The 23160-nt window shown below is 37.1% G+C and overlaps 1 protein-coding gene across 7 annotated transcripts in view; it reads left to right on the top strand.

Annotated features, from left to right (window-relative positions):
• Positions 1-6601: 6601 nt before the first annotated feature.
• LOC137196907 (collagen alpha-1(XIX) chain-like) overlaps positions 6602-23160 on the top strand; it is a 99841-nt gene continuing 83282 nt past the window's right edge. For 5 of the 7 annotated variants that reach the window (XM_067609886.1, XM_067609881.1, XM_067609879.1 and 2 more), the window contains exons 1-9: positions 6602-6781; positions 9620-9741; positions 10087-10161; positions 10249-10348; positions 15614-15737; positions 15872-16147; positions 16818-16898; positions 17442-17561; positions 18219-18263. In XM_067609886.1, coding sequence (XP_067465987.1) covers positions 9654-9741; positions 10087-10161; positions 10249-10348; positions 15614-15737; positions 15872-16147; positions 16818-16898; positions 17442-17561; positions 18219-18263 — 909 coding nt within the window. In that variant the 5' untranslated portion in view covers positions 6602-6781; positions 9620-9653. The remainder of the gene's footprint in view (positions 6782-9619; positions 9742-10086; positions 10162-10248; positions 10349-15613; positions 15738-15871; positions 16148-16817; positions 16899-17441; positions 17562-18218; positions 18264-23160) is intronic. The other 2 variants (XM_067609884.1, XM_067609880.1) reach the window with 1 other exon arrangement.

The following is a 23160-nucleotide window of genomic DNA, read 5'->3' as shown; positions in this document are numbered from 1 at the left end:
CACCCATATGCCAGGCTCACTCACTGTTTCCTTCAGCTCTTATCAAATTCAGCGAGCAGGCAAACCTCATGGCATCCCAATATAAAGAAGTTGCTGTATTTTGATTCTATAACCCTTTTTACACATCTGAGTGCATTGTGTCAAGGAATTCTGCTCCATTTATGAAGTATATTGTCCTTTAAATTACAACAGTCTAGTGTGCAGTCATGCTTCACCATGTCTGGAATTATTGAGACAAAATTAAATTATTGCTTGAGTAATTACTTCTGCAAGGGGAAGACTCCATAGTGACATTGAGGCTCTAAAGTTTTTGAAAGTGAAAATAATACTTCTCTGTATATTGTATTGGGGGGAAATTAGTCTATTACTAATTGGAATGAAGAATATTCTTACCAATTAATTAGTTGGTCGCTATTGGTTTGGACACTTTTACATTCAACTCACTAAAATCAATAACCATATATCTAAACTTAATTTGTGCCCCTGACTTTAAAATTTTTTAATTAAACTAATGTAATTTGTTCACAACCCATTATTCATGTGCAAAAGGGAGGTAGGTCTACTTAATTCATGCAACCTTTCAAACCTGCAAATGCCTTTATCATGCAGATTGGCAATGTGCCCTAATAGAAGCCATGTACCTAAGTCTATTAAAAGAGGCTTGCTGAGAAAAAGGTAGGACATTGTCAGGATTTCTCTCAGTCAGTGAAGGATTTGGGGAATAGATGACTGACACTTGATTGGTGTATATGTCTTTTTTTTATCCCTCTTTTAATTTCATAATGTAGTGTAGTCAACTGGAGGGGTTGCTGCAATGAGCGGATCACAAAGTCTATGTTACCTATAGGCTATTCCCTCTTTCCTCAAGTGGATGGAAGTTGTCACAGCACAATTATAGTATCATATCCACTCTCATCCACATCCACTCCAAATTTTACAAACTATATGCAAACCACCATCAAATGCAACCTCCCATTTATTGGTTGATAAAATAAGTGGAGCTCATCTGGTGGAAACAGACAGTGATAAAGTACTGGGATTTTGCATGGATGTTGTCAGTGTGATGTGTGATGTGATGATGCAGGGTCCATTTCTGAATATAGGCCTTTTTCTTTTAAAATAGCTTTGATTAAAGCCACACTGCAACCTTAAGTGTTAGTCATTCTCTAACCTTGAATAGAAGATTAACTTAGTGTGTGTATTATTTGCAGTTTATGCAACTGGCCATTATAGGTAAATTTATGTAAAATATTTTGTGAACATTTCATGAGAGCAGGTTGCTTAGGAACACCCTCACTGAAATGTAAACCAAGGGCAGTTTGTTGTACAGACAACACATTAAAATGCAAAAATGTAGAACAAACTCAGTTCAGAATACTGTACAGTGTATACAAATACTAGGTGAAATACATTGTACAATAATAACAGAGAACAACAACCCAACTGATCAAGGCAGATGGCCGCCCACCTAGAGCCGGGTTCTGCTCAAGGTTTCTTCTCGTTAAAAGGGAGTTTTTCCTTGTCACCAAGCACTTGCTCATGGGGGATGTTGGGTTTCTGTAAAATAAAGAGTACAGTCTAGACCCACTCTATGTGAAAAGTGCCCTGAGATAACTTCTGTTGTGATTTGACGCTATATAAATAAAACAGACTTGACTTGACTAACAATGCCTTCATTGTACTGTTGACTGCAACTGCTGTGATGAGGATATCAGAAAAGTCAAAAAAAAAAAAAAATCTGAAGGATAAAAAAACAATACCATGCCTATCAGACTCACTCTTGTGCCTTATGTTCAGCATTTGATCCAAACCACTCAATGTTTGAGCTGATATCAAAGAGAACCAGTTTTATACAGCTTTCCCAATGTGGTTGCCACCAACTGATCATTTTCAATAGGTGGTTCAATTATATGATCATATTTCAAGAGGACTCCACAGAACTAATAGCTGCAGGCCAAACTGACATGTTAATGTATCTTTTTAATTTTCTTTTTTTTTTGTCTACATACTGGTAGCTTTCATGCCCAGGTGAGCTCTTAGAAACTCCTCAATGGCTTTTGTGATTTTTATGAGCCAATGAAAGGTACACATCAATGGTTATGTCTGCTTACAGATTAGTGACACACAATATGCTGTCTTTGTCTAGTGCATTGCCATATGTCAATTCAGTAAATGATCTTGTAAAACTGACAGGTGTATTGCCCCTGAACCTCTTCAACAATAGTGACTAGAATGGCGTAAAGAAGAATCAGAATAGTGATTAGTCTGTTTGTATTGAAGGCAAACGAATGCTTGCCCATAACAATAGTGTTTGCTGAGCTTACATATATACATATCCAGTACAAATATTAATGCTGCATACATGCAGAAACACATACACACATGGACACACACACACACACAGAAATACCCTGTTTTAAGCACATTCATTATGAGATTCAGAGCACTTATACAGCATCATGTTCAATAGAATCAAGGTGGTATGGTGTGATCAACATTGTATTATATTCTTATTATCATTTCAACATCACAACACTTTATTACTGTATTTCAAGCACCAAATACTAATTTCATCAACAGATTTAGCAAAGATGCTGTTCTGCAGGCTGGAGCATGTGATGTTAACAGCACATTCAAACCTGATGGTCTATAATACTGTGTGCAGCTTCTGCTCAGCATGCTACCTTAAACATTTATCAGTGTCGTAACTCAGTGATTTGATAGCATTATTTTTTTATTTTGAATTAAAAAAAAGTGTGAAAACAATCATTCATAAACATATTATACAGGACATACTTGGACTCAGGGAGTTGAAACTCTACTTTGTCCTGCAGCTACTGTATCATCGAGAAGTCATTTTGTTTGGATGCTCTGACCAGCAGGTCGTGAATACTATCACTGAGAGCAGTTCCAGTCAGATCAATATACTGTAAATGCATCCCATAAATCAAAACACCACCTCCACAACATCTGAAAAGCAACTTGGAATAACACCAAAATGTTGTTTTGGGCTTTTCTCCACATGCAGTTATGGCTGCCTGGGCAGCTGGAAAGTCAGCTCAAGTGTCTCGAAATGCAAACACAGCAATAATTCAATTCAGGCATGACAAAATGAGCATAATAAAGCTTGATAACCTGGGTGATGCTTGTTGATGTTCACAGACCTGAGCAGAGCTCAGTGAATATGTATAGTACATACAGTATATACAGTACTGTGCAAAAAAAATTTAGGCAATTTAGATGTTTAGATTCCTATCCATCGATAAGATGGATAAGAATCTTATGCAATACCATCATCAATACCAAATTTATTCTGCAGCATGACAACAAACCCAAACATACAGCCAGAGTCATAAAAAAATATCTTCAGCGTCAAGAAGAACAAGGAGTCCTGCAACAGATGGTATGGCCCCCACAGAGCCCTGATCTCAACATCATGGAATCAGTCTGGGATTACATGAAGAGACAGAAGCAACTGAGATGCCTAAATCCACAGAAGAACTGTGTGCAACTTCTGCAAGATGCACGAAACAACCAACTTGCCAAGTACCTTAAAAAACTGTGTGCAAGTGTACTAAGGAGAATTGCTGCTGTTTTAAAGGAAAAGCATGCTCGAACCAAATATTCGTTTAGATGTTGATATTAGGTGAAGTAAATAAAAACTATTCATGGCATTATTTTTGAAAGCATCCTCACTTTATTTTTTTTAGTGCTTTTAGATAGATAGATTTTGCTTGTTAGTATAAAACATGTGATGCTTTAACTGCAAATGCTCTCATCATAGAAATAAAGAAGCGCTAAAGAGCACATTCCGGCATTATGTCTGGAATATTTTCGAGTCATGTCAGGAGGGAGCCAAACATGTAAATGTAATGTCTTGGGGTCAGAATCAGCATGACCATCTGTTGCTTGCCACATCCCCCATGTCTCCCTTGTTATCTGACTTTTCACCGTGAAGAGTGAACTGTCTATTAAACCTGAAATGCCATGAAAATAATCTTTCAAAGGTTAATTCCCCAGAAATGCTAGCAGGGTCTAGAGACACACTTCTCCTGTGAGAAAATTTCTGAAAATCTACTCTTGAAAACTAATTTCTTTGAAGTTTTAAATGATATAATGCATTTCTGACCTCTGACATCTGTCTTAGTTCATGTTTCTGTGTTCCAGGAAACAAGAACCCTATATTGGATGTGTTGATTGCAAATAGCAGCCTGTGTTGCTATTAGAGTTGCAGAAAATTATTTTCATATGTTAATATAGTAATTCGATTTTGCAATGATCAACAAACAAAATGTCAAAGAATATCAAAACATGTCCATAAAACAGTATTAGGAGTCAAAGTGACTTAGTCCAACAACCCCTAAAATACCAAAATATTACATTTTTAATTATATAAAATGGAAAAAGACATATTGGGAAGCTGTTGAGATTTCTCTCTCCACCTCAACACAATGGAAGTGAATATAATTTAATTTGTGTTGTTCACACCATTGAAAAAAATACACTGCAGTCTTTTCAGAAACAATGTCCTAGTTACACTGGATAATCCACAGACCACACAGTGAACAGTTTTCATTGGAACGACTTGAGACTTATGAAAATGTTTGACAACTTATGATTTAGTGAGGATACAAGCGGAGCCCGAACCCTTAATTCAAGTCAAAAAAATCATAATAGAATGTCCATAAAACTGTATTAGGGGTCTTTTTTCATACAGATTTGGCACACAAAAGCTCATACAGAAGCTTTTTTCATATAGGTTTGGCAAACAAAAACTCAACACAATCTGTCTTTGCCAAGAGAGCACCGGCCAAACAACTACATGGCTTTTCACAACACTGTGAGTAGATTGTGACTCGATTTGGTGTGGAGTATAAACCGGGGCTGTTATTCACCGCTGAGATTTCTGCTGCCACCCCAATACAACAGAGGTGAAGAAAATTTAATTTTATAGAAAACTAGGACATTGTTTTTTTCAGAATTAATAGAGTCAACAATTCACAGACCTCACAGTGAACAGTTTTCAGCTCAAGTATTTTGTATAGAAGAAATAGTCCAAATGCAAACTGTACTGTTGTAAGTGTTGTAGATGCCATTTTGAAGAGAAGCAGGGATTCCCGCCGAGCGTGTCGGCTTAAAGAATAACTTTATTGGATGTTAAAGAATCTGATTGCAGATGGAGAAAGTGTCATTTTTGTTTAACGGAAAACTGGTCCCTTTAAATGTCTGTGCACAACCTTGTTATCAATCCACTCTCAGTGGTAAGAGACACTTCTTAGCTGCTGGTAACATGACACAGAATCTGGGACTGAGTTGAAATAAATACATGCAGTTAGAATGGAAACTATGTCACAGTTGTAGCAGAGCTGCTGAAAAGGCATTCGGTTTGCTCAAAATGGATGACTTTATTGAAATTAAATATCCCGTGCACACAGGATATATTTTTTTTTTGCAAAGTGTAAATGTTTTTATAACATTATAGTAACAGAGAAATCTATTTAGGAAAGGTCACCCTTATATGTGAACAATGAGAAAACTACCAACAGTTAAAGTAATTCAGCCCTCACTTAGAACAAAAAAAACAAAGAATTAACAAAAGACTCAAAGCAACCACTAAAAAGTGAAATGCTTGTTTGTATAATGTTCAACAAGAGAAATACAGCCATCTGCTCCATTTTAATCTACAGTTGTTCTTTAAAACTTTTTACTCTTTGTTTCTTTCATCACACTGCTGAAAAGTATGTCTGTGTGTGTGTGTCCCTGTGGTGAAGGGGAGGGTGCGTTAAAATCATCTGTCTAAACAGTCATGTGTGTAGAGCCTTAACACCTGTTTCCGTGGACTTAGTCTCTTGAACTGTTGGTGCGCTTGTTTCAACAAAAAAAAAAAAAAGAAGGGGGGGGGCAAAGTACCTGCTCGCTTTAACCTTCACAGCTTTCACAAATACCTTTAGATTTAATACAACAGTATGGAAAGTAACATTTTCAACATGAGCAGACACTTTAGATTTTGAATGATGAATTAGCTACACTACACTAATAAGAAAATTAAATCTGCATTTGAAACTCAACATAACACTTGCACACAGTATAGTGAATGTTGAGGTTGTTGCCTCCTCCATAGAGTTGGCATTTGCTTCTCATGACTAAAATAGTATGTGCATGAGAGTATGTTGCCATAGCTCTAGGCCTGTTTGTATAGCTGAAAGCTGTCACTTTATGTCAGGCCTATTCTTCTCATAATACATGACTGATTTCTTAGCTTTGATCATTTTCTGAGTTTTATCAAGATGAATATGTGTTAAGACTCTTTGCATTAACCAATATTTACTTTTATGCTTGACTTGGACAGTTCTTACCGCTAATAACACACATGAAGCCACCTTAATGCCAAGCCAATCCATATGAATTATTTTATTGAGAAAATCTGATATGCTCATAATGCATCAAACGGTCTTTTAATTCTCGCACCTGGCCGAGTTAAATGAGAGAGTTTGTTTGAACTGGCCATGTATTTTTATCTCATATGAAAGCTTTCAGTGTGTTCCTCTTGTTTGCTGGAGTCTCTCTGTCAGTGCATTTCAGTAATAATGACAGAGTGGGAGGGCCACTCGGTGCAACTAATAAGGACCGCGATCTAGCAGGCGATCCCACTGTGACTTTTATTTCCAAGTCCTGGAATCCGGAATCGGACTGATCGTTATCACACATCTTATCACATGGATTATGCTTTTTTCGCTGCTTTTTGTTTGTTTTTGCCTTAGAGGAAACTTTCTCAGCAACTGTAAGTACTTGTGACAAAATTCATTTGACAGTAGAATGAAAAATCAGCATCTCTGCGTGTGTGTCCCATGAGAAAAAAAACCCCCGTAGCGGACACCTTTTGCACCTTTTGTCGCTCGACATGAAGTGTTTTGGCTTGATCTTTCCAACTTATGTGCCAACCGGGACACATGCCTTACGAACAGGTTATTTCTGATTTATGGACGCTCTGCAGCAGTAAACATGTACCGTATTGCATCACTTGTTAACAGCAAAGTGCGAAATGTGCCGGGCACTGAAAGAAAATGAACCGCTTTATTCCGTTAACCATTAAAAAATTAAAACCATCCAGCCAATCAGCGGTCGCGCAGAGAAACACGCTTCTTTGAATATTGCAAAGTGTTACAGTGAAGTTATTGCCCGAAAGTGGCTGAATGAATGATGGGGAGACAGGATAGATAACTTCAGTGTCCAAGATTTAGCGTTGATCCTGCTCTTTTCTCAAACTGTAATATGTGTGTGATATAACCCTAGAAAATAATCTATTTAGGATTTAAATCCATGCAGGTTTTGCGGCATAAGGCGTTGCTAAAGCTGCGTGAGGCAACACAACATGTGGGTTAAAAGTGCCAATTTAAATGCTAAAGAATCTTTGTAAGAAATTGGCATGTAAAGATGGAAAATAAGAGTTGTTTTTCGGCTTTAGAGCGGCGTGTATTGCATGCATCTGCAGAAATGACGTGAATAACATTAAGCCTTCACGCAGACAAGGAATGTGATACCTCTGTAGTGCTACTCGTCTACGGCCCATGCATGGTTGTAGTTGTAAGTGGCATGGTCACTTCATCTCCAAGCGCCATGATACTGTGGGCCTGCATGCAAAAACTTCATGATCCAGTGGGAGAAGGTACAAGTGCTTGCAGTAGGCAGAGTAGGAATTAATCATTGGTGCAAAATTAATTTGGATAAGACAGACAGCTGCAGTTAAATAAGGAGGGTATCATGAAAAATTGTATTTGTCACACTTTGTAAGACTGTGCATATAAATTAATGTGGCTGTATGGTCTGTGGAGGTCAAGTTCAGCTCTGTCTTCAACCGTTTGTTCCTCAGTGGAAATAGATCAGTGTGCATGTGGGAAAGAAGGATTATAGTCTTAGTAATAGCGTCACATCTGTGTTGTCACTAAACTACATTGCAGGTAAAGCACGTAGTAGTTATTAGTCATAATCTGCCACTTAATTTCCTGTATAGGATTGACAAACAGATCTAACCTACCTTCCTGTTTTAAGATAAGAATTGCAAAACCAAATTGATTAGATGTATTCACATATTTCTTGTTTTTTTTTATTATTATTTTTTAAGTCCTTGAAAGTCCTTGAAAAAATGAAAAACACCTGAAATACTTTTTCTTTTTGAATCACATTCTGTAAGTGCACCAATTTTGCTGGTAAAGTAATCCAGAAGTAACTGAAGTTTGAGTTGGAAGAGTCCACCTAAGTTTAATATTATTATTATTATTATTATTATCTTTATTGACTGTAATCTGGATGAGACTCTTACCATCCAGGATGACTGTGCCCTTAAAATTCTTGCCCTCGTTGCAAAGGCATGATAGTGATGCAGAAGATTTGGTTGGCAGCAAAGCCAAAGAGTTTGAGACTTACTCGTAACTGGAGGTTTCCAGGTTTGATCCTCGCATGTGACGTCCTTGACGAAGACACTGCTGACAGCTTACACATTAAAACACAACAGAGTGTTAACAGAATAGCCTACTACAACAATAAAGCTCAAGGCTTTGGCAGTGTGACTAAAAGCAGACGAAACAATACAAAAGGATTGAATTTCTCGTACAGTTGCTTTGTGACACATACTAAAAGTTAATTTGGAATATAAATATGAATAGCATTTTGGGAGGAGAAGATCACATCGCATTGTAGAGAAAGTAAAATAATGAGTAAAACTGCTTAAACTTGTTAACTTGTTGCATCTTTTTAACACGCAACATACTGCATTCAGCTCAACATCACACATAGTAATATCTCCCCATTATGTTCCATCTCTTAAAACAGGTGTCGTTGATAGTATTCTGGACTAATCAAGTGCATCGGCACAGTTCCACAGCTAATTTGTGGCGATGACGTACAAACATAATGAATTACAAACTGTCGATAGAGTAGAAAAGTAAGCCTGGAGTATAATGATTTAGCTGCAGTATACACTATGCATGTCCATTCATCACTGTATGGTAGGTGTTCATGAAAACTAATCAATGAAGGACTCGGGATAACATTCACCATGTTGAGTAACTTTACACACAAAGAGGCTTTAGAGACGTGAGTGGGCATTAGAGTGGGGGTGTTCAATGGGAGAATCAGATATGATTTATTGTTAAAATTGAATTCACAATAATGCAACTTAAAACATAATCTTGTTTAGTGGATGTTGCGAAAAATGAACAAACCTGATTTGAAGACAATTTGATATAATAATGTGAAAAATGGTTGCAGCCAGATATATATAGTGAAACTTTCAAAAGGTTTACCTATATTCTAGTTTGCTTAAAACTGAATAGTGATCGCACGGAAAACCAGATTGTTTCGATGGCAGGCTAGCTGAATGAGTCCAACAAAAGTCAAAGTTACAGCTGTGCTTAGTGACAACCAGCAGGTGAGTTTATAATGAAAATCAGCACAGAAACACTGTTTGCTCATGTCTACAGTTGTTTCTATTAGTTCTGCCATCGTTGGCACTTGAATCCAGAAAAAAATGTTGGTAAGATTAGGGCATTTATTTGATTCATCATTTCTTTTTTAACAGAAAATGTTTCCCAGAAAATGTAACTCTTCTATTTGCATCTAGGTTTTCAAGTGGACTGCTCTCTAGTGTCAGAGCCATGATTTGCTTGCTAAGATGGACTGCTTTCCTTTGGACTGTAAATTCCATCCCTTGCACTTTTGGAATGGCAGTGAATGAACGAACAGGTATGTATGTTTGTTGTCCTAAACTTTTTGTCCAGCAACTTTTCGCTGTCTTTCAATAGAGTGTAATTATGAAAATTTAATACATTTTAGCATAAAAGTTTCTCTTTTAAATGTTCTGGTGTAAACATAAAGTTACATCAATAAAATAATCTTATTAACATAAAAAAGACAAGTTTTATCCATTAAATGAATGATCTGTTATTAAAGTTGAGATAAAGAACAGAAAAAAGTCATATGACAGACAGGCAGGTTAAATCTCTTATGAGTTCCTTATGAGGGCTTTGTTCTTATAAAATGTATAAATGTGCACCCAGTACAAATAACTTCTTGGTGGCTTTCCTCTAGATGGCTCATGCCCCTCTCTGAATGTAGAGGATCGCAGGTTTTCTGACATTTTAGATCGTCCCCTGGAAATCACAGGTATGTCCTGAATGAAGACAGTTGCAATTTAAACAATTCACTGTCAACTTGTTTAAATCTACTGACGCATTTTTATCCTGTTCACAGGATTTGATCTCACAGAGAAGTTTCTTCTCCGAAAGGGAACAATTACAGAAGACCTGTCTTCATTTCGTTTGGGAAGCAGTCCACTCATTAAGCCAACAAAGTGAGTAGTATGCATATGGTTCACGTGTTGTAATCTGGTTCCTTATAGTGTTTGAAGATAACTCAGACAGATGGCCTGCATGGAACCAGTAAATAATCTGCCGATATACTGCTTCATTCCTACCTGCAATGGGACCACAACAGCTCAATGCAAGCAAGAGGCAGCCACTCATGTGTGGCCAAGGCTATAAACACTCTTAAACTGCAGTGTTCATTTAGACACCTAGGCTATTACTTTTTTGCTCCCTTATGTACAGGTTCTAAGGATGGAGTTTCTTACAGTTTTCTTACTTACTTAAAAGAAGCCCTGCCTACGACCAAATGATATTGTAAAAATAGCTCAAATAAATTCATATAGTACAGGTAATGTAAATCTCTGTTGTGTAGACCATGATGAGGGTTTAAGCCTGCATTCCTTCAGATCCACTGATATTCTCAGAAAAAAAGAAGCATTGCCATAACTGGATTTCATAAAAAGTTGACTTGAGGCAACCCAGATAAACCCTGCTTAGAGCAATAGTTCCAATTGCCTTAGCTAATAAGGGCAAGCTGTGAAGTGAGCTGTTAGACAGGGAATAATTTGAACAGAATTAATATATATTGCGTTTATTCTAGAAATCTCCTTAGGGCAAAAAGTGGGACATAAAGCAATGAAAAAAGTCTGAGCACGTATAATAAGACAGGAATATTAAAATAACTACATAAATGACACACTAAGGTGCCATTTACTGAGACCTTTATTCCCTGGTCAACTGGTAAGACCACTGTGTGACTTCACCTCAGTGCTGATATGATGATGTATTAGGGGATTGAATTTGATATAATATTTATGAAATCCTTTCACACTTTTACATTTTGTCCCATCAGTTGTGACAAGTAGAACACACAGTATGACTCAATAATATTTGCCAAACTTGTCTTTACATTGAGGTTCATTGTTTTGTGTCCTTGAGTTATAACAGTGAGAGGGAACATTTTGTCATTCTTCCAGGAGGGGAGGATATTTTTAGTATTTTTACATGACATGCAACTGTAAACATTTACTGCCACTCTCCTTCTGGCTAGGTGAAAGAATCTTTGAGCCAGGTGATTTGTGATCTGATTCCCTGTTCAGTCAGCCAGACGAAAATACATTTACTTCAGCCCTTCCCGCGGTCGGGGCCCATAGTGCAAGAAGATGCTGGTTCTCAATGACACTGCTGACAGTGTCATTGGTTATGGTGGCAAGACTGCGATCCCTCTCATATCCAATTATCTAAGTACTTTGACAGGTGATACTGCATGTCAGCTGAGGAAGGAAAGCGAGGGCTATTGCACGAAGCAGGAGGCCCCTCTGCCCCTGCCACAACCGCTAAAACATTGCTCCTTTTACTCGCAGGATATGCAGCAATAGATGCTCCACTCTCTCTAGATCTGGCTAATGTTCTGCCAGCTCCTTGGCACAGTACACATTATGTTGCATAGATCAGAGCTGACACACTCAGGAAACATTTGTGTGAGATGACAAATTGTTCTACAAAACGCAACATGTATTCTTAACACGCTTCCATACAGTATTAAAGCCCAGTGTTGTAGTGACTGTCTGTCTTTAGAGGCATATCTGTGTTTGGCCTGGCTTGCTTTACATCTTGTATTAACTCCTGTGTCGTATTCAGATATGACTCAAATGGCATTTATATAAATGACATTACATTTAGAATAAAAAATGCATCTTCACTAACCACTTTGCACATCGTCTTATAGTGAGGTTAGTCAAGTCTTACATACAGTAGCAGCTATGTTGGGACTATTATATTGTTTTTGGCTGATGACTTTTTGCAAAGCAAGACATCACCAAGTAGTATAATATACACATACCTATCTTTATACTTTTATTCACACAATATTTTTGTTGGCTGCACCTTGCAGTTATGTGGCTTGTTCTCCTCTAGTCTCAGTGATCAGCATGATACATTCAAAACTTAACACTGGATACTCTATTTCCACATAATGTGTAGGTGCTAAAGATGCATTAGAAATATAGGAACAAAGGAGCCACTGAGACTGAGTAGCAGAGTATCAAATCACTAGGGTTTGTGTTTGTTTATCAGTCTGTGGTTTCAGTGGTTTGTGGCTGTCGTTTCAGTGAATTAATCATATGGGCTTACTGCAATCGATAGAGTATATCCAACTAATAGTTTTTTTACACCATGAACAAATTATTTTGGGAAAATATAGTTTGAAGGTGTTCTTCTGTTGCTTTTATCTTCTGGATTCCTGTTAGAAATAGCCTATATTATGTAACCATATACCTTTTAGCCTGTACCCTTACACATGATAGTAGTGTCAAAATGCTACCAGTATTTACTGTCAAATCCACATCCAGGGATTGTAACTTGTGTAAAAGTCACAGCAGGATTGTTTTTGTGATGCAAGACCATATGCACATTGTATTAAAACAATTGCATATTGAACTGAGGTAACAAATTAATATGAATTAATTTAAAATATGAACATTGGCAAATCACACATTTTTGGAAATGGGTCTATTACTGGTGGCCTATTGCTACTGCAGTATTATTTCTCAGGTATGCGTAAAAAGGTATGTCTATGAAAAGGTAGAGGAACTCTTATTTGCAATGGAACAACATAGCAAATTTACCCATTTCAGCTACATGCATGCACACTGAGTTGTATTAAGTCTCTTCTCTGGAAGAATATCCTATTACCAGATCCCAAGCATGCATTTGATTTGGCTTTATCAGTAGCAGTATTCTATCATGCTGGCAAGCAAAACACTTCCATTTAAACAGGAAAGAGGACTCATGCTGAGGGGAAGTTACAGTCCTTGCTAGCATGAATGATGCATTTAGCGAATAAACTGACATGGTTGAGCCCACTTTGATCCGTTGGAGGATTGAGTGTCAGTGATAGGGATGTGAGCCAACTAGGCGAACATTTGAGGTTTGATTATTTCAGCGACAGCAATCTGATTCCGCTGACTCGTTTAAAAGAATCCTCCTGGATAGGATTTCTTGCAAGCCAGGACACTAAAGCCGTTTCCGGGAGATTCTCCACCAGACCGGTAGTGTTGCTGTGACATTCTGTCAAACCATTGTCTCTGATTATACAAGGTGTATTTTCAGCCAAGCAATATGCATAGTCAAAGACATGTTCCAAGAGTGGTGACAGTTTCCAGAAAGCGCATAGCTGTACCTTATAAAAATGGAATTAGTTCTGATTATAACTCATGTGACAGCCAGAAAGTTGCTCTGTGGTCTTTTGTGCTTCACTGGATTATTGTTACGGATGTACACTATTTTACATTATACTGTGCATTTCCACATGTATTGCTGTTCTTCACTGCTGCGGCTGTTTCAGTGATTTGGCTTGGCATCAGGCCCTGCTACTTCTATAATCACATTGTAGAATTCAACCCTGAATTATATGAACGTCACATGACTTGCATTGGCACAAAACATTGTCACTGAATGTACTCCATGAGGTAATCCATCAATGTTTTTTCCAAAACATATTTGCCAATGTAAATTAGATATAAATGTATATAAATGGAAATTGTAAGAGATGGGATTTGAAGAATCACTTACTGTATATTGTAAAAGTTGTTTTGGCAAAGTAGCATAGGAGCAGGGAAAATTAATGCAGATCCTTTTTATTCACTCATTATCGGCTACTTAAACATGCAGTGTAGCGTTTTTTCAAAAAATCAGAAAAACAGTTTTCAAGCCAGCCTACGCCAAGCTCTGGGTTTAGCCATTTAGACACAGATGGCACTCAACATGAGGTCAAGAACTTTAACCCTCCAAGCCCTCAGAGATCAAGTGTACCGCACTGTAGACAGACCGTGTTTTGAAATAAGAGCAGACTTAGTTGAGGACTTTGTGAGGCAAGGTGTGAACTCCAGGGCCCGAACAGAAAACAACCTAGCAGTTTATTCTGCAGAGTATCTCAGTTATATTAAACCTGCTTAAAGTCATTATGTTCCATAAGTTGCAGTGTAGTGCATCAGCTCTCTCTTGCATTTGTCTTTTATGCTATTTCCTGCCTCTTATTATAATGTGCAAAACATTTGGTACAAGCAGTTACTGTATATGCGGCATCAAATCATTCTGTGTTGAATTTATTTTTATAAATCCTCATTTTTATAAATTGCTGTGTCACATTTCATATTGAACTGCAGCTGAAATAGTCCTTTAGCCCTTGGGCAACAAATAACCTTCCCAGTCCTAGGCCTATCACAGAAGCATTTGATTTTTCGGGAGCTTTAACTTGGTATATTTATCATTTTAGTCATGTACCGTTCACACTGAAATCTCAAAGAATACGAGGGACACAATAGAAGAGGATATGAAGCTCTGAGAGAATAGGAGATGATATATCGGAGTGAAAACTAATTTCCAACCTGTCTGAAGAAACTCTCTCTCTCCCTCCTCCAGGCTGTGCTCTGCCTTCGCAATGACCTTATTATTGCATTATTATTATTTTTGCTGATCTTGATTTATTATGTTTATGCTCTTCTACTTTTGACTGTTAATCTGAGTTTAGAGTTAGGGCTAGTGTTTGAGTATTTTGAAGGGTACAATGTTTTTTGGGGGGGTTTTTTGCACAATGTATAAAATTAGGACGGGTGTGGGGATGTGGGCTGAGTGATGAGTTACTGAATAAGCTGTAATTCATTTGAGTGTGGGTGTGATGTGAAATATGATATTGTTTTCCCCATATAGTCTCTGTTTTCTCTACATATCTTGCCTCTGCTGGAACACATTTTCAGCTGTGAGCACAGAATTGTGGTTCGACTTTATAGAGCAGCTGAGGTCATACACATAAACCTATAGCTGCATTGCATTAGGCATCTGTAACCCTATAACTGTAGCACATGGTATCCCAGCGAGGTAAAAGATTGGTTTCCGTGACTTTGAATCAATTTCTATACGTTTTCATTATCTGAATGACAAGGAAGCCCGTATAAAATCCATCAAGCTAAATGGCATCAAGTTTGTCAGGTTTATTTATGTGAACGTCTTTCTATAGCAGAAGGATATTGAAATGTTTTTATTAATCATTGAAGTTGATTCATTGTCAACTTCAATGTTCATTGAAGGCTTGTTCATTGTCCAGCTGCTGAAAGCTTTAAAATGGTTTACATTCAGTATTGAGAAATGACACTATTGTCTTTTATTTTTATAATATTCTAATGATAGATTTAAAATTTAAATTCAGTAAGAATCTGACAGTGCTATATGTTTGTTTTTTTGTTTGTTTTTAGATCAGTATTTCCAAACGGGCTTTCAGGTGAATACTCCCTTGTCACCATCTTCCGAGTAAGAAAAACTACAAAAAAAGACCGCTGGTATCTTTGGCAGATATTCGACCAGTCAGGAGGCACTCAGGTGGGCCCCGCTGTATGTTGTAATGTCATATATCAGTTTCAGTATCTACACATGTGCTAGAAAATAATGATGATAATGATAATGGATGTGTGTTTGTGATAAGAACTTTTTTCAAACTTGTCTTTGCTCCTCAGGTTTCTGTTGTGGTCGATGGTGGCAAGAAGGTTGTGGAGTTTTCTTCCCAGGGACTGCTAAAGAACACTCTACGCTACACATTTAAGAGCCGTGACCTACATGCCCTTTTTGATCGCCAGTGGCACAAGCTGAGCATTTCTGTACAGAGCAACATAGTCTCCATTTACATGGACTGCAAGCTAATAGAAAGGAGACTGACAGATGAGAAAGACAGCATTGACCCCACTGGGCGCACACTCATCACTACACGAATGGAGGATGGACGGCCTGTAGATGTATGTCCCATGCTGACTTTGTCAAAACATTTTTTTTTGTCTTTTGCTAAATCTACACAGTGTCATTGAAGGATTTACCAGTTTTTGGTACAGTAGTTTTGTTACTAATCTCCAGTCTCTATGAATAGCGTACTTCCTGTCAGACACATTTTGAAATGCTCTCTCAATTCAAAAGGAATTTAAAGCATGCTTCAGGGGCATATTTTGTTAATCTGTGTAAATCCTCTATTGTGTCATATGTGTTACGCTCATTCTCAGATATGCCCAAAGTGCTAAAAAAAACATTAGGTCAGCTATGCCATTTGGTCAACCAGTGCTTCTTAGTCGAACATGGCTTAAGTAGCATTAACAGCTGAAGTCCGCGTGATTTGTAAAGTTGTAAGTCAGTGCATCATAAAAAGTAAGAGGGTTCAAGTTCTGCTCTGCAGGAGCTGTAATTCACATAGAGGTTCAAGCCCTTTTTTGTTATTTTAGGTTTAGATGTGTTTTTGAAGTGATTTGCAGACAAAGGAATTGGCAACATTAGGACAACAGAATGCTAGAAAAATAGTTGAACAGTTTTCACCGGTGAAGAGGAGACCTTTATGTCAGCTAATAGGAGAGCATGAAGTGATGTTGGAACTATTTTTTGATACTTGAGTGGTCCTTTAATGAGAGCTCTTCTCCACAGATTGAGCTGAAACAAATTCTAATCTACTGTGACCCTTATATGGCTGAGATGGAAAATTGCTGTGAGATTCTGGAGCCAAAGGTAAAAAGCTTTAATGTCTCTGTACAGTACTAACACCTACTGTTTGTTGTAAATAAAATGATAAGATAAATGTCTTGCCTGTTACTCACTGAAATGGCGTACTTTAACCTATGCAGTGTGAGCAGACAATGAAAGTATAACAAGCTTTTTGTCTTTTCCATGAGGGGAAACTTAATAACAGAGACCTTCCATCACCATTTAATCAATAAGAGCTAATGTTACAGTAATTCCAAATGGAGAGATGACCTTTGACCCCCTTAGCATTACATGCCTACATAAGCATGTTGTCACATCAGTGTAAAGTTACTCCTAGGGAACTGTCACAGGTTTGAGAAGGATTTATCACTGTTTGTTGTTTCACTGTACACTATGCATTTCATATTTTGTTATTTGCAGCATGATGTACATATATGCCGCCTTAAATCAGGGTTACACCGGGTCACGTTTGCTTCTTTATAGTGGATTTTTTATACAGTATTTTTGCCATGTAGCAAACAAGACAAAGGATGGTGTCTAAATGGTGAAATTTCTGTATTGATCCAGTGTGAAGCCAAGAAGACATTTAATGGGACTTCCCCTCCCCTGGTTACAGCCCAGCTTCCACAGATGCTGTCTCAGCCAGCCCCAAAGTCAATTGACAGATGTCACTGTCCAGCTGAAAAGGTACAATCAATTCCACCCAACAAGGGCCCCTAATTGAGTAAGTGTAATGTCTATTGTAACTGAACCAGCACTGACTTACACTACATCTACTCAATCCTTTATAAGCACTAAACAACCAGTTAAAGGACATTTATACCAAAAAGTATTTTCCTTGGAAGTCAACCAAATGCAGTATAGCTATAATCTATTAGTAAACACAGGTATAATTCTCCCAAACCATTCAAGCATGGTTAATCCGCACCCTGCTATAAATGTGTGAAAATGCAAAAGGATTCTTTCAACTGCAAATATTAATATTAGATTAAAATGCAAATTCAGACCTGAAAGCTTCGGGCCCTCTTTGAAGGGAGCAGATGGTACAGCTCCGAGGAGATGGCCAATTCCACACCCAGCTTTTCATGATTTTTAAATTTTGCATTTAAGTTACAAACAAAATCAGCTGTTCTCTTTTGGAGTCCTATTAGGATGATGTTTTTAAGAAAACATGGCTAATTTCTATCTATAGAAATCAATTTTCGATTTTGGAAAAAGCAAAATTACAATATAACAAATAACATACAATTTCAAGTAACATATATGAGAAATTAAAATGCCAATTTGATTAGAAGAAATCTTACACCCCTGTTTTAATCACATCATTTCATTCTGTGTGCACAGGGAGATGCTGGTCTGCCGGGACAAAAAGGGGACAGAGGAGACAAGGTGCGTTTTAATATGATGTTGATATATGCACTTATTTGTTCTTGGCATTATTGTAAAGGCAACATGCAGGGGTGAAGTGAATGTCAGAGTTACTTTTTACTACAGTCAGTACTTAAGTAGGTGGGCAGCATCAAGTCCAACAACCACAGGTCACTGTAAGCCATACATAATGCAAACAAATAGTTTAATTAGAGAGAGTTATCACCGGGCCACTGTGCTTTCCCTTGGTTTGAATAACCATACCTTGTTTTTTTTAATGTTACTCGAAACTGATGCTGTGGGTTTTCTCTGTGTCTAGTACTTCTGGTTTCCCTGGAGACCCTAAATGACAAATGTATATTTTGTCATGAATTCCTTGTCAGAGAAAGTGGAATTTATCTCTGTCTTAGTCAGCAAATGTCTATGCTGTAGTATCCAACAGAGTTTCATGTTCCACAGTCGAGGGTCCTTCAGAGATGCTACCATACAATTACCTTCACATGGTGAATTTTCTCCCAAATCTCCCAAGACGTTTGAATTGGGAAATCATACATTTGTTCAAACGCTAGAGAAATAAGTGTAGTTCAGAAAGAGAAGGATCCTTGGTCAATGACAGCTCAATAGGCAAGTGGAATTGTAAATGGTAAATGCCCAATCGCTGAAAATTGTGGGTGTTGTGTTTGTTGGAGGACAACAAAAACATAAATGAACCACCAAATACCCAGACAAAAAAAGTGTTATTTTCCCCTAGACAAATCACATCATTTGGATTGTGAAATCCCCTTTTAGCTGTCTGTGAAAGGTTAAAAAAAAGAAGTGAGGGAGAATGTGTGAATGGAATTCACAGGGATGAACAGGTGGTGGTACTGTATACCTGATAAGACCAGATGGCTTTTGGGGTCAGTGTCCTAATTACTGTGTTGTGGCTGTGGGATTAAGATATGCAGGTTGACTGTTAGACTTTTGTTTCTGGAAACCCTCTCTTTCCTGGAAGACACACAAGCGACATGTATATGAATGTTAAATCATTATACTTGTTGAGCACAGTTCTGGCAGTGGGGTATTTTTCAACTGTCGTCATGGGGCTTTGGTCTTATTGTTATGTGGCATTGTTTTTAACTCTGGTTCAAAAGCATAAAAACAGAAGTTTTAGCCAGAGCGAGTCTCAGTTTTTCACCAGTTCTATAAACTGAACCAACCAGATCTAATACTGTACACACTGCAGGTCTTTATACTTTAGATTGACCCTGCATTTTAAGGTTACTGTTTCATCTTAATGTGGATGTGGATATAGATCTTAGTGGTAAATTAATCCTTGATGCTATCATTTCAGATTTTTAAATGATTAAGAAAGCAGTTCAGGTTTTGCATTTAGCTGCAATGTTTAAGGCTCACAATTATTACATCGTCAATGTAACATTATGAATAATCAACATTGTCTTTTTGTACTTCGCAAATGAGTATATATGCCTTAAGGTAACATTAACAATAGATCTTGCTCTTTTCAACTATTGATATAGCTACTGTATGTATGTAGAGCTTTTTAGCATTATAGTTTTTATCTCCTGTTGGTATTTTTTGCATTTCTTGTGGCATTGTAACAAACTCTGTATTCTTTAGAACAGTCATAGCTCTTTGTATTTATACATGCTATGTGGGAACCCTTTTTCTTCCATTTTGCAGTTAGCAATGCAAAATATTAAATTCCAAATTGTGTGTGTATAGCAACAGATTGTACTAATCAGGTTTGTAAATGTGTTATAATTGGCCTCTAATGATTCTTAATTGACCTAGCAGGGATCAGCTCTCAAGCTGTAATGTCTCTGTGTACATGCACTTGAGTGTGCTGGTGCTGGTGGTGATTAATTACTTGCAGCTAATTAATATGACTATATTCAGGAGGCAAGAATGTGTCAGGTAATTTTACATTTCACAAATGGCAGCTTATATAGAAGGCTCTGTGGCATGTTTTCAGTATCTTATTCTTTTGTAAATAGTCATATAAACAACCAATTAATGTTGAGCAGGATTGTCAGAGGTCTTCAGTACATACCTTTTATCTGCAAACATCATCCATTTGAAGCATGTTTAAAGTTTAATTAGTCACAGATTACTGAGCTGTTACGTTTTAATACTCAACAGTGTCTTAAACACGCTTTTCAGGAGCACAGGCCATTCCATTTTTTTCTATTATTTCTGCCGACCATGTCTTGTGCTGTGAGCCACAGGCTCATACTGTTAACACCTGAAATCTAATTTCAGGTCTTCAACAAATCAATACTTGGCACCATTTGTTTACTTACTTACTTACTTATGGAACACCAAAATTCATAACAAATCCTATTACAGGATTGAACACTAAATCAATGAAGTTAAGGAAAAATATGATCAAGGAGTGCACACTCAAGACTGAGCCCTCTAGATTGATGATGATAAACTGTCTCTGTCAGCTGATAACACACAATGCTGTTTTTACCCAGAAATACAGCATCTCTGTATTTTTTAATTTTTAAGACTATATTGGACCTGGTCTTCCACTTTGGATTAATCAGATGCTTAGGTATATGTGATTTGTTCTGCAAGGACGTTAAAGGATCTCAAAAGTAAATTGACAATTTACTGAAACCAAGTACAACATGTTTCGCTCCAGTGGATGGCCATGATATCAGTAGCTTACTAGCTTATATAGCTGGTACCCACTTCCAGATCTAGCTTTTATTAATTAATTATTCCAATTTTGTCGGAAATATTTGTTGGGATAGAGTTTGGTTATTGCTTATTAGTTATTATATATACTTTTTCTGACTAACAAAGTGAAAGAGATACTGTTTAAAATGCTTAATAGGTTTTATCCAACCAATCACTTTTTACAGAGACTTAAGAAAGACATTAGCTGTGCTTTTTAAGGGGAGAAACACTGGTGCATTTGTTTACGCATATAAAGCAATTGTGGATTAAATTGTCACAATTTACTGGTGATCATATCTACCTTCACTTTACAATACTTTGGAAACATTTGTTGTTTGGATTCATTAAATATGACAGTTTTACTTTGATTAATGGATTTATTATTTTAACCAAATTTTATATTCATAAATCAAAATGTACAAGCAGGAAGCCCAACTTTTCTGAGCTGATTGTCCATGTCAAACAATACATTTAATCTATAGCTTAATGTGCCAGAAAAAAATGCTGTTTTGCATTCTATTATTGACATTTATTTTATTGTAAAGACAAAGTCATCATGATGTATATTTCCAACCTACTCCTCCCCATGTTTTTCTTCCACGCTGGGTCTCAAGAGGTTCATCCTCTTCATTTCTGCCTCCTCTTCCTCCTAATCCCCTTGTTCATCTCCTTCATCTCCTTACGCGTGTATAGTGTAATGATTTATTGTTGAGCTTGCAGAGCACAACAGCAGTTTGCCTCTGCATGCAAGGTTAAGACATTTTCAGTGTGAAAATTACCATATGTCATCTCAGATTAAATCTTGATGTAATAAATCTCAGAGAGGGAGACATTTGTTTAATTTTTTAAAAAAATTTTTTTACATTTGTTTGATTTGTGATTTTAGATAATTTAATTTACCCAATTTAGAGTTTGAATGAGACCTCATGAACTACATTTGCTGTGTTTTATTGACTAATGTGCAGGTGACACATTTTATTTTATCAGTAAATAACTAGAAATAAACCATCGTGGTTTAACTGTGGTAGGCGGTCACATTATATTTAACTAAATAAAGCAGGTTATATGGTCAGGAAAAGCAGTACAGCATTCCCAAGTAGGTGACTGGAAAATAATTATCATTCTGAGCTAGAACAGCCCATACTTGAAGATAACAAAATGTCACTGATAATTGAGTGAAAATGTTTCTCATGTCTTGTGGGATTTGCAGATGTTGATGTGCCGCTACAGCTGAGAGAAAAGCATTAGAAAAGTGATGTATTTTGAGCCACCTGTGCAGTATATCAGAAATGCCATGCTTTGACACAGTCATAGTAATTGCTTTCCTCTTATTCCCTCTGACCTTGTTGCACATGAATCTGTCTGGTAAATTAAAGTAGCAGTGCACTTCTGTTAAAGCATATTTAATTCTTATTGATCCCTAAATTTCCAAAGGAGTTCAAGTGATTAAACTATGCTGCACTCTTTTAGATTTACATTATAATACATTGAAATGGGGTAACAGAGTCATAGCAAATAATGTTAATAAGGTAAGCTCATGAGACTTTCAATTACCAACATGAGAATCTCATTCTGTATAAAGATTAAAAAAATAGTCAGAGTATACTTATTAGCAATTGAGCTTGACTTTGTAGAGATTAATCAAAGACATCTAGGCAATTTAGAGCATTTAAAACACCCATAATGAGAACTGCAGGCCAATCATTGTGACCTACACAGAGGGCTGCTTGGGAAAGTGTGCGGGGATTACTTTGGCTGTGTTACTCCAACAGAAAGTACTATCCTGCATTACAGTGAGAGTTTGATGGAGGATTCTAATGCACTGCAAAGGGATTAAACTGCTATGATTAATCCAGAATCCCTCAGGAAATTAAACAGATAAGTAGTGGGTTATAAGAATGCAGCTTACTTGAAAGGAAATCCATTTTCTATGGCCTTGCACATAAACCCTGGTATTACTAGATTTACAGCTCCTGCATGTACACACAAGAAAAAAAAACACAGGAATAATGGTGAAATTAAAACTTCTTCCTTTTTTACAATACCATTAATTTGTTTTGCACCATTTACAACTCTCCTGCCCTTATGGTTTGTGTTTTCAATTAGTACCTTCTTATTCAATTTATACACATTGTACCTCCAAAATGAATAATTCCAGGGATTTTATTCAAGACAGTTTATTATTGCACTGACACTGAATTTTGATTAGCTGTCAAAACCTCCCTTTGTT

The sequence above is a fragment of the Thunnus thynnus genome, chromosome 14 (genome assembly GCF_963924715.1).
Source record: "Thunnus thynnus chromosome 14, fThuThy2.1, whole genome shotgun sequence".
Lineage (NCBI taxonomy): Eukaryota > Metazoa > Chordata > Actinopteri > Scombriformes > Scombridae > Thunnus > Thunnus thynnus.
This window is presented reverse-complemented; position numbering and strand designations above follow the sequence as displayed.